This window comes from Octopus bimaculoides, chromosome 3 (assembly GCF_001194135.2).
Source record: "Octopus bimaculoides isolate UCB-OBI-ISO-001 chromosome 3, ASM119413v2, whole genome shotgun sequence".
Classification (NCBI taxonomy): Eukaryota; Metazoa; Mollusca; class Cephalopoda; order Octopoda; family Octopodidae; genus Octopus; species Octopus bimaculoides.
The window spans coordinates 144,921,448-144,934,496 of NC_068983.1; the positions used below are offsets into that span (position 1 = coordinate 144,921,448).

Below are 13,049 nucleotides of genomic sequence, written 5' to 3' on the forward strand. Positions count from 1 at the left end.
ATGTATAATTTTATTTAATTTATATACCCATATCCTATTTAGGAATATGCATGTGCATTGGTATATTCACATATATCGTTTCAATCATAACTTACAGTAATTATATTCCGACTGGAAGTGATCCGTAACAGCATTTGTATTTATGGTTGATTTCATATTCACTACTTTTTAAATATATTTTTAGCTTTTGATATGGTATTTTAATCTGGAAGGAGGCGAGCTGGTAGACTCGTTAGTACGCCAGGTAAAATGTTGAGCGCTATTACACTAGTCTTTATGTTGTGAGTTCAAATTCTGCCAAGGCCGACTAATCAATATGAAATTCATCCTTTTGGGGTCGATAAACGAAGTGCCAGTTTAACACTGGGTTTTGATGTAATTGACTTAACCCCACCCCAAAATTGCTGGGCTTGTGCCAAAACTTGAAACCGATAATTTATTTAATTCTATGTTGTTTCTGTTCCTGACGCTCTTCGTTTTCTTCATCATTATTGTTGTTGTCATCATCGCCGTCGTCGTTGCCGCAGCCGCCAGCTTCCTCATCATTATCATCATTATGCACTTTTTTTTCTTCTGCTTTATTTTTCATTTTCTTACGTTTTGTTATATTTTCATCTCGTTTTCTTTCATTAATTTTGTGTTCCTAACATTTTATTCCTTGATCTCCACATTTTATTTTCCCCTCAATATATTTGTTTATTCTGTCATACATACAGACATACAGACATACGTACGTACATATGTACATACATACATACATACAGACAGACAGACAGACAGACAGACAGACAGACAGACAGACAGACGTACGTATATACAGATATATATACAGACAGACAGACAGACAGACAAACAGACAGACAGACAGACATACAGACAGACAGACAGACAGACAGACAGATAGATAGATAGATAGATAGATAGATAGATAGATAGACTAATATGTCTGATTCATTGTTTATTTGATTTTAGTCTTGTTGCTTATGTAATAAGACAATTGTGATTAAGTATGTATGCTAACATGTATGTGCACACACGCAAACACACACACATATTTGCACGTGCGTGCATACATTTACATACTAATCCAACGTTGATTACATAAAAATATTTCGCAATATTGTTATCTACGTTTCGTTACTGACGTCACTTAATATCAAAATATTCTAGAGACATTTTTTTCTTCTTTTTACGTGATTATTGAGTTAGTTTTTCGAAAGCAGTTTTCAATCACTTCTAAGTATGCTGCAAGAAAAAGCAATCAGACGTTGTTAAAAATTCATGTTAATTAGCAATTTGTTCTTATTGTCAACAAATTAATCCCTCCAACTAAAACGTAGTCGTATAACTGCTGATAATACACTATTATTAAGTGCAATGAAATTTTGATAAAATTGTTCGGTGATTAAATAATTATCTAACTTAAAATAAAAAATATAGAAAGGAAATATTTTGAGAAGAGAAAATAGATAAAATTTTAAGTAGATTTATTGAACACAATTTTCTGAATTTATCATATAATTATTACCAGCAGCATCACTCACGTTAATGCCACTATCATGGCCATCAACTGAGGAAACATTATGATCTTAATCATCAATCATCGTTGTCATCGTTGTCAACGTCACCAAATTTCAATATTGTTATTATCAGTAAAAATCATCATGATCGTCATCAACTTTACCATCAATACCTAGATCATCATGGTCTTTATCGTCCTCTTCATCATCATCATCCTCATCACCATCACTATTATCAACACCGTTACTTTCAGTTTCAATATCATTGTTGTCAACGTGTTTATCAATTTCTCCTCATATTATCAATACCATTATCATTCAAAAGAATATCTGCAGTAATCGTTAGCATGACCGCAGCCACTTGGCTGAAACACATAAATAAATAAATAAATAAATAAATAAACAGTAATATCACTTTTACATTTACATTTAGCAACATCCTAAGTTCAATGAACCCCACAGACACCTCTTGACTCGTCAAAACCACGGGAGCTTTCACTTTCTCTGGTTTTTGTTTAATTGATTATACCCCTTCCCGCAAAAAGCATGGCTTTGTTCCTATTATAAAAATCAATAATATTATTTTTATCAAAATTAAGAAATTACGACATTTTATTACAAAGTAAATATAAGTCTATAACTAATTTTCGTATATTTCCAATAAATAGCAGTACATTAAACATAGAACTGGAGTAATATTAAAAGAGTATTTCGTTTTTGTATCTGGCACGCAAGATTCTTGATGCGAACTCGTGTGATGAGACAAATTGTATTGTATCTTGGAAGTGTCATTACGCCTAAAATAAATACACGTATTGGTTCAATTTCACCTCTTTATTATTAATCAATTGGTTATTTAAGCAAACCTCAAATCAACCACTTACTTAAACAGTCGGTCAAAAAATTAATCAGTTGTTTGTCAAAGACATTTTGTTATCATTTGCTACCACACCAATGAGATGCCCTCCCTTTTTCAAACTTGTTTGACGAAATACAGATTTTTCGTTTAACCGACTGATTAAGCAGGAAGTCAATTGGTTGGTTAAATAACTAATAAATTGTTTAGTAACCATCCTTTCTACTATGGACATAAAACCTGAAATGTTGGCGGAGAGGGCTAGTTGATTACATCGACCTCAGTGCTCAACTGCTACGTATTTTATCGACTACGAAATGATGAAAGGCAAAGTCAACCATGGCGGAATTTAAACTCAGAATATAAAGACGAAGGAAATGCCGCTCAGCTTTTTGCTTCGGCTTGCTAACGATTCTGCCAGATGGCCGCATTAACAAATTGATTAATAATAAAGAAGTGAAGTTGAACCAATACATGTATTTATTGTTGGCGTAATGATCTTCCTAATGTACAGCAAATTTAAAACAGTACACACGCATCAAAAGCATGTAAGTTAATATAAGTATATGACATATTTTATGAAATATTTCTGATATTTAAAATACAATAAAGACAATGTTGCTGTTATAGTTGTTTGGTCTCAGCTCAGCCTAGATTGAACAAATATTTGATCAAATATGAAAGGGCATCTTTCCTTTACAAGACAAAAAGATTTTGATTTGAATGAAATTTAGCTTTATATCCAGTGGGGCTAATAACTTTGTGGTAGTTCTTTCATTTGTTCACGTATATGTGTAAAGGACAATGAAATAAATCTTATCGCATATTTTTACTTTTATTTCATGAAGTGCAACTTTTTAATGAACAGAAAATAATAATCGATGAAATACATACAAGTGTTTAGTATGATATCAGGTTAAGCTATAAATATTTAATAAGTTTAATTAAAAATGTAAAGATGCTTAGATACATAAGGGACATTGGTATTAATTTTCCTTAAATTTCTTTATTAAATACTCTAATAAACAAAACAACATTGTCTACATGAAAATATTTTATTGTTTCAATTTAAATATGTCACTTTCGTATAAGTGAAAAAATGAGAAATAGATTATCGAGCCTTATGGCTATCAAAGCGTTCACTGTTCGTATCTCGACACATGAACAAAAATATTTGAATCACAGACGATTCAAACACAAAAGTTAACTCCCATTCAAACACCTTGGGAAGATAAATCTCATTACTGCAAACTAGTGTGTGAGAGAGCGGTGAACATGCTTCGAGAGATTTTAGTTTTTCAGTCAAAATCTTCCAGTAATTACTGCAATGAAAGTAACGTTCTTCATTGTGCTAACTTCTTCCAGATATACTCCATGTAGAGAAAAATATTTATTTTGTACCTCAGTAAGTATTAAGAACTGCTACATCCTCCCCTCTTTTACAATTTTTTCATCTCCGTGGTTTTACTCTATGATGTCTGTCTCAATATGTTTGCTGAAAAAATGCAACTCCCAAGCTATCTCTTTTGCACAGTATTTCATTTCTTAATGATTACTTTTCAAAAATCAAATCAATACATGAAATGTATTAACCTAAAACTAATGACACTCTGCCTCTAATGAACAATTTCCTGGAAATGCAGTCCGTCGCTAATCTTTTGTGACATTATCCTTAATTTACAAAAAGAATTCTTTATCATTGTTTAAGAAAAAAGAAATAACGCTGGGGTAAAATGTGGATCAGAATGCAAAGAAGCTTTGATTCTTGGTTCTATGGATTCTAACATTGATACAAAACATTCTTTTCACTTAGGAGAAGCTTTTTTCTCTCAAGTTACTCTAAAATCCATCTAAGAATGACAAACCTAATTTATTAATGGTAGTTGCAGTGAAAAGTATTATATGACAGTCGGCTGCCGCCTATCGAGTTTTCTCGTTGAGTTCCATTTACACCATTGTATTTGCCTCTCTAATATTTTTGAGAAAAGGATTATTTCCCGAATTTAATAGTCTCAAAACCTACTCGACTCTACCAATTCTGTAAATTGAAATAATTTATATCAATGTATTAAATCAACTTTTTTTTTAATGTTATAATATACCGTGAAACGGGCTTACTTTGAACAGTTTTAGACTTCTTATTGCAATAATTTCATAACCTTTTCTTCAATCTTAACTAAATTTGACTATGTTAGGGGACTAAATAGATAAACTGATATATGAAATAAAAAATAGGTTGCAGTCAATATTTGATTACATTTTTGTTACATAATTGTCGCTGTTCAAAGTTACTCCTGATTTGGAGTTACTTTGAACAGTAGTGTTTTTTTTTTTACTAATGGGCAAGCACTCTCAAATACATAGCATCAAATGGAAACCCCTATTCTGAAACAGCTGTAATGTGAGCAACAAACTCTGCTTCTTCTTTTTCACTGAACACAGAAGGGTGACCAGGTTGCCTGCTATGCTTATTGTTCAATCTGTGGCTCACAATTCCGTTTTAGCTATTGACAAAAGTATTCATATCTTGCAAAAATGTTTGTTCTGCTGGAATTTGAAGAAGATGACACGTTCTTTCCTTGGGTGGATAACCAAAGTTATATTTACAAATTATACTTTATGTATTGAAATTATACTATCATAGAAATATAATTCTAAATTTTAACAACACATTTAAACAATTCTGTAAGAAATTTTAGTAACAAGCAATAAGAGGAAACAAAATATTATATTTTGTCCAAAGTTACCACAGTGTTCAAAGTAATCCCATTTCATTGTATTTCTTTTTACTAACGAATGCAATGGTTTGCATATTGACGACATATTTCTTTGTTGAAAATATTCATTACGAATTCTTTGTCAAGCACATTAATATGCTTGACTAATTATCATGCTTAATTAGCACAAACCCTACTTCTGCAGGCATTGACTTGTTGTTACTGTTGAAAAGGAATATGAATCTGCTTTATTTTAAAAGACTTACAGCATAGAATTTGACTATTTATTGTTTAGAAGTAATCAGCAATTTTCCAATCCAGATGTTCCGAGTTCTAAGGTTTTCATAATCAAGTTTTAGCCTCATTCCTATAGAAAGAAAATATCAACATTTGCCACGGATTGTCTAACAGTCTAGCATGTTCTTATCCCATGTAATTAATTTTCTGTATAAATAGCATCCATTATAGAAAACAGAACGGTTCAGCAGTTGAAATATCTGATTGATCGGTTCAAATTTATAAAAGAGCAAATGATTTAGCTGTCAGGGCTTAAATAGTAAAATTCATTCGTAACCATTTGAACATACTTTTAAAGCTTTTACAATGTATTTAGTCCAACTACATTCATTCAATTCAATATCTTTCCATTCAAATAGATTTGTTCAACAGAAGTTATGAATTGCTGTTTAAAAGTTCTAGGAGTCATTCCCACTTACCATACTCTGAGTTCAAATCCAGTGTAGTTCACTTTACCTGTCACCCTTTCGATGTTCATAAAGATCATCTGATCGAGGTTACTTGGATTTGCTCACTTGATGACGATCCGCTTAGAATTCGAGAAGTCAAACGAGCATCATTTTAATGACATACAGAGCTATAGAGCGGTGAAAAACTTTACTAGTCGATCGCATATAAATATGTCAGAGCTCTTCCTTAAATCTTCAAAAATGTACCACAATTCGCACACACCGCTTTCTCTCTGTCTCTCACTCACCAAATCACTCACTCCCTCCCTCTCTCTCTCTCTCTCTCTTCCTCTCTGTTTCTCTCTTTCCTTCCTTCCATTTCTTTCTCTATTTCTCCCTCTAATGACCACCTGCAATAACAGGATTTTTGGCCAGAGGCTTTTTCAGGAGATATTTCGAACGGCTCTTAGCGTGCACGCCATCAGACCTTGCCTCCATTTACTTGGTGTGAGTCCAGGTACTGGACCCGTACAGTAGCACTGATTCTACATTCTGACATCATCTGATAACGGTTTCTTCCAAACGACACTAAGCACATCAAGAACAATTTTTGCTTTCGTGTGACGAATTTTTACACCCTTTTCTGTAGATTCAACGTTACTCCCTAAGTATACAAGGGACTACAAATTCTAGAAAGTTTATTAAGCCCTCCTAATGGTAGCAGATATATATCATCCTTGTGGTTTAACCTTAAAGACCAACACCACCTGCCAATTTTTCAAGGGTCTACTTTGAGATGGTGTTTAAGATGGTATTAGTGTGATACGAATAAAGTAAATAGGATTGATACAAGCGAATCACCTTTGCATTTATCGGTGGTTCCTTTCGGTGCAATCCACAACTAGTGATCAATATCCGCTTCCCTTTCTCTGTTTTGTTTTCTTGTCTGTACCCCTCGCTTTCACTCGCTCCCTCTCTCTTTTTTTCTCTCTCTCTCTCCCTCTCTCTCTATCTATATTTTTCATTCTCTCTTCCTTTGAATTAAATCACATTATATGAAAACTGCGTTAAAGTGTGTAGTTATCTGTGGAATACTCAGCCGGTTTAGCATAAATTTAACAAGTAAGAATTCAGTTTATCGAACAGCTGAATGATCATCGTCAAGATGGATGTAGAACCTACTACCACTTTTCATCAATTAGATATTACTTTTATGCAACATAAATCTATATTAAGAGCCTATTTATCAGTTGTGCTTTATATCATTTAAGTGTATTCATTCTGAACAGAAAATTGTAACAAAAAACTTTGTTATTATCTTATGTTATGCTTTTTTATTCACAATTCTAGTTTATTTATTTAACTAACAGATTTCGTGCGTATCACAGCATAAAACTTGTTTATCTTCTTTGATTTGTATTTTTTCTGTCTAGGTGCATTCATTCCTGATCACTAATCTCGCTCTAGGTGATATGTTTATGGGTGTATACCTCATGATTATTGCTGTAGCGGACACATACTACAGAGGCTCCTATATACTTTACGACAAGCTATGGCGGAGCAGTATATTATGTCATTTTGCTGGATTCATAGCAACATTTTCCAGTGAGCTTTCTGTATTTACACTTACAGTTATTACATTGGATCGTCTCATCTGCATCCTTTTCCCGTTCAGGTGAGTTAAACCTCTATATTTGTTGTGCACTACTATCACCATTCACCTATCTCCTATCTACCAATATATTAAATAATAATCTTCTACCAAAATATTAGCTGCTTTATTTTTTTTTATCTGGTTTCTATCATGCTTGTTTGCTTGATTGGATGTTCACTCTAGTATCTCAAGAATTGCGAATGCCATGAAGTTGAACTTATTTTAATCGTTTATTTCTACATTTTCGAAAAGTTATTTTCGTCTTAAATTTTCGGACATTTTGTGTCGGGGAAAAAAGAGAAAGAGATGATACTGAGTTGGAAGATTTTAAAACATAAATTGAAGAGCTGAAAGCTGTAAAGAATAGGAGGGATAGGCAGAAGCGGTTACTGAACATATGGATACTCCACCGGAAATGCGAAAGCAGAATGTCATACCGAAATGGCTTTGTCAGAATGAGGAGGAAGAGTAGAAAATAAACGTAGTAGGGTTAGGATATCAATTCACATAGACACCATGGGAGACAGTTAAGCAAAGTAAGGATAAAATCCTGGATCTGAGAACATGCAGCGAGTCAAGGAAGTGCTATTTTGAGAAAAAAAAAATTCGCTTCCAGTCAGTCAGCCAGCGGTTTGCAGAAGACTTCGACGAGAGTACAGCTACTTTCAGTGGGACTTCGGAAAGACACTAGCCTTGATGGTATTACTTCAACATGACAGCTGTATTATTTCACCGACTTAACGCCTTAAACTTCGGAATTACATTAAGCTTGTATGGCGAATCCCGTTATTTTCTATGAACGGAACCTGCCTGTTTAAACTTCTATCTTTATGGCGGTACGCTTCTACCCATATGTGTAATAATAAGTCCAATGGCCTTCCTTGACTCCTACATACAACAACTGTCTACTTTAATTACAGCCCAATACATTATGATGTTTGTTTTAATTTAGCCTTTTGGTGTATTTTCTCAATGCTTCACAGATGCAACTGTTTGATTGACATTCCACATTGTGTATTTATATGGTAACGCGCAAATATTGGTAACACTTTACTCAAGTTACATTCTTACATAGTTACATCCGAACACAGAAAAAAAAAACTCTGTTATAAATACTGGTGAGAATCCGATTCTGCAGCGATATATTAAATGGAGTGGTCAATAAATAAATAAATTATCGTGTGACAGCCAAGGAATCCTCCTTTTGTTCAAAGGAATCTGTCAAGAAATATATTTTAGAGATTGTAACCAGTTTGGTTGTAATTCTGTACCCGGTCAATTTGAGATACTGGGAATGATGCCACCAACTGCCATCAGGATCTGGACTATAAGAGGTTGCGGTATCATCTGGTAATATCCAAGTCATTTCATTTTCTTCTTTTAAATATTTCTAGCTACTTAAGGCGGTGAGCTAGCAGAATCATTTGCCGGGCAAGATCTTAGTGACATTTCGTCCGTCTTCACGTTCCGTGTTCAAATTCCACCGAGGACCACTTTGCCCTGCATCCTTCCGGGGTTGATAAAATAAGTACCAGTTGAACACTGGGGTCAATTTAATAGATTTGCCCCTCCCCCGAAATTGCTAGCCTTGTGCCAAAATGTGAAACCAATATTTTCAGCTACATGATAAAGACCTTAACATTTTCGTTAATCAATGCACTTAAGCAAAAATGAAATATTATCAATGTGAAAAGAATCGCTATCAAAACACACCGCGTGATGTTCCACAGCAGAGGCAACAAATGACACTGCATAAACATTATGAAAAGCCAGAATTTAAATGGCGAGATATTTGCAAGGTACTCCTGGACCTTCACCATATTGTGTTAAACTTAGCCTCACCGTGAATATATGTTGTGGATGTCAAACTTTACTGCGGTGGACACTTAAAATACCATATAACAAAGTAAGTTTGTTCGAGCGGTTCTGCCCACCCACCAAGCACGTTGAACTTTATTTGGCGGTATTTTTCTTTGCATGCTATCAGATAGTAGACGACTTTTGGTAACTTACTTGATGTGTGTTTTGGAGTTTTCATAGGCAAGTACAAAGGCTTTTTCCTTCCCAGCTTTAGCACCATCATGTCGATATTTACAAGAAAGTAGGCCACAACCACCAGGGCACTCAGAACGTAAAATACTGGAATACATTCTGTGGCACTCTGTGTGTAATATTCTGATAATTACATAAGTTTACCTCCCTTGAATAGACCTGGAATAATAAAAATAAAATAATACTCAGTGCTATTTGAACTGGAAACAAGAAGTGCCATAACAAATATAACAAAGAAATTTATTCAACGCTCCAAGCATTCTGAAAACTGTTTGACGCTTTTGATTGCTTTCCTGAACTAAAAGTACTTTAAACTTTAAAACCTGTAATATATATTTCATGGCCTTCCAAACTTGGGGAGACGAAATGTATTTTTTATCTAACGATTAATTTTTGCATTACTGGGTCGAATAGATCACCTGGAATCGTAATCAGCAATAGTATCATAGACAGGTCGAGAATTTTCTCTTATACACTTCAACGAAGTGAAACCAAAACAGTTGATACTTAAAACACTTCACAGCTAAAATTCAATTTCTTTTTACCTCTGAGCTATGTCATCAAAATCATTTAACACAATAGAACTAGCTTTTCTCATCAACTCACAAAACCATTTCCGATTTCGGCAGTTAATAAACTTTAAAGATAAAACATATAATTATGTCCGTGAGCTACTCGGTGTCGTATTTACAAGTTCCCTTACGTGTGAAATTAATTTTAGTTTCAGAAATAAAATCGAAAGTTAGAATCTATATTTTCATTAAAGATGAAGCCAATCTTTCTAAATTCATGGGTCCATACCATTTTGTTTATTGTGTGTTTCTATTAGAGAAGAGTTAAAACTATTTACTGGAATTCAACACTAGACTCTAGTAAATAGCGTCTTTCTGGAGGAAAATTTTCATTAACTTCGCCATCTAATAAATCACAGGTAGATCCCGCGACTAATGTAAATGCTTTTCACTTAAATCTCATATCATCTTGGCTTTAAATGATTACATCAAATCTTTGTAGCATGATTCAGCGAGAGATCAACTTATTACGTATTTTTCTGTACTTTATTCACTAAACAAGATCTACACTTCTGGTGAGTAACAACGTATAGAATACTTTAATTATTGATATTAAACAAATAATTTATGTTTCGTTCTCAATATTCCCAGAGTATTTCCTGAATTATTTTTGCTTTTTGTTTAGGTCTCACCGAATGGGTTTGAAAGAAGCCCAACTTGCAATGCTTGCACTGTGGATCTTCGTCTTTTTTCTGTCTGCCGTGCCATTATTTGGCTTAGAATATTTCAAGGATTTCTACAGTAGATCAGGTGTTTGTCTGGCACTTCACATCACTCCCGATCGCCCACGTGGATGGGAGTATTCCGTCATGATCTTCCTGGCTGTCAACCTGCTATCTTTCTTGATCATATTCATATCATATCTTTGGATGTTTATTGTGGCCAAAAAGACTAGAAGTGCAGTGAGAACAGCAGAGACCAAGACGGACAGTGCTATGGCAAAGCGTATTACTTTGATTGTACTCACTGATTTCTTCTGCTGGATACCAATCATTATATTGGGTATAGCTTCATTATGCGGACAGAGAATACCACCTGAAGTAAGTGTTTAATTTTAGTTCTAGTTGTAAGTCTTTAATTTCCTTTATTGTCATGAAGGTATGCCGGTATCTATTTCAGCTCTCTGGATATATGCTTTTCAATTTATTCAAAAATACTGCAAGCTAAAATGAGACCTTCATTTCGGGATTTCTTATCTCTTTGTTCGCATGTTTAGTTATCTTTATTGTTTCAAGAGAATACAGTAGCTGGAGGTTCATTTTACAAATATTTATAAGATTTCCTTTTCTGATTGTTCACAATATGCTTAAATAGAGTGACAGTAGATAGATGCATAGACCGAGGGATAGAATACATATATGTGTGTGTTTACGTTTGACAAAACATTTTTCCAATTAAAAAATTAATTATATAGAAAATCTTTATCAAAACATGTTTGCGCAGACCTTATCGAAAGGTAATTTTACTCTAGCGTCTTTTGCTGTTTTCGGCTATCTAAAGAGTCGAGTGATTGAAAAGCTTCATAACTTCTTTCCATTCGGCCCGTGTTAACATATTTTCTTAAAGACTTTTTAATATCAATATTTCTAATCTAAGAAAATCTTTTTTTCAAATATTGTGAGTCTATCAGTAAAGCTTTCTAAAAACTTTCATATAACTATGCGAGTGTGTATGTGTGTGTGTGTCTCCTTTTATAAGTTTCAGCGCTAAGGCTGTGGCGATGCTGGAGTATGTATGCATGCATGTATGTATGCATGCATGTATGTATGCATGCATGTATGTATGTGTATATATTATATTTATAATTATATACAGATACATTTGTATGTTCCTGTGTGTGTGCATGTGTGTACACTTATATCACCAAACTGAATATGCATAATTCAGTTGAAATAGTTATTGTACCCCTTTTAGCGATATTTTAACATCTAATTCCAACTAGTTTATACTCTTCGGGTATACTTTACTTCATAAGTTCCTTTAAAATAGACTTTAAAAATTCTCAACACTTGTCTTTGCCCCAACGTGCTCCTAGTAACAAGTCACGGTATTTATTGATATTGAATCAAACGTTAAAGTGTGGATTATATTTCTTAAATAATTGCTGTTTCTTGTTCATTCTTTTTTGCTTTGTGTTTAAATTTGAGCATTTGCAAATAGGAAAACTCTAATATCAAGCGGAGGCATTCCTGCGCACATCACTTTATGTGCACTTAATGGACTTTTTCAAAATGTCTCATTATTAATTTGTCGTCTATAAACTGACAGCTTTTGGGCAGTGAGAATGCTGTTTGTCTGATATAGTCTACCTGACACACCACTGCGGGTATGCATTCTCAAACTAAGTGAAATTACGGTAGGAGCAAAAAATGGACTTATTTAAGCAATGAGCTAAGGAGGCGCGTTTTATCCCTTGGATGGATGATAAAAATTACACAACATCTCACGAATGTATAACAAGGGTAAACATGTATCAAAACAATTGTAGTGATTATAAGTAATGTCATTCACTTCTGTCATTTATCTCTTTATATAAAATTCTATGTATAATATCGAATTCCTAATCTATATCTAATTACATTAGCATTTCCAATGTATGATGACATCAGGTAGCCAATAACTGTGTAAGAGCCCTGCATAGCATTCTTCAAGGTTTTACCTGAATCTTATTTAACTATATACATACATATAGAAGAAATACAAAAGAAGCAAAACTGGTGTAGAATCAGCATACACCACGTGCCAAAATTATGAAGTGTAAATGTGTAGAAAACGTATATAAAAAGGGGAAGAGAAATGCCTTCCTTTAACATACTTTTAATATCTTTTTATAAAGAAAATATGTAGATATATATATTTATAAAGATATTAAAACTATGTGAAATGAAGGCATTTCTCTTTCCCATTTTATGTTTTCTAGACATTTTCACTATATATATATATATATATATATATAGACAGATAGATAGATAGATAGATAAATAGATAGATA

General features: G+C 33.5%; 1 protein-coding gene across 1 annotated transcript in view; it reads left to right on the plus strand.

Annotated features, from left to right (window-relative positions):
- Positions 1 to 13,049, plus strand: part of LOC106868530 (G-protein coupled receptor GRL101) — a 148,090-nt gene that overhangs the window by 115,774 nt on the left and 19,267 nt on the right. The window contains exons 13-14 of the mRNA XM_052966806.1: positions 7,213 to 7,454; positions 10,683 to 11,097. Of these exons, the coding sequence (XP_052822766.1) occupies positions 7,213 to 7,454; positions 10,683 to 11,097 (657 nt within the window). The remainder of the gene's footprint in view (positions 1 to 7,212; positions 7,455 to 10,682; positions 11,098 to 13,049) is intronic.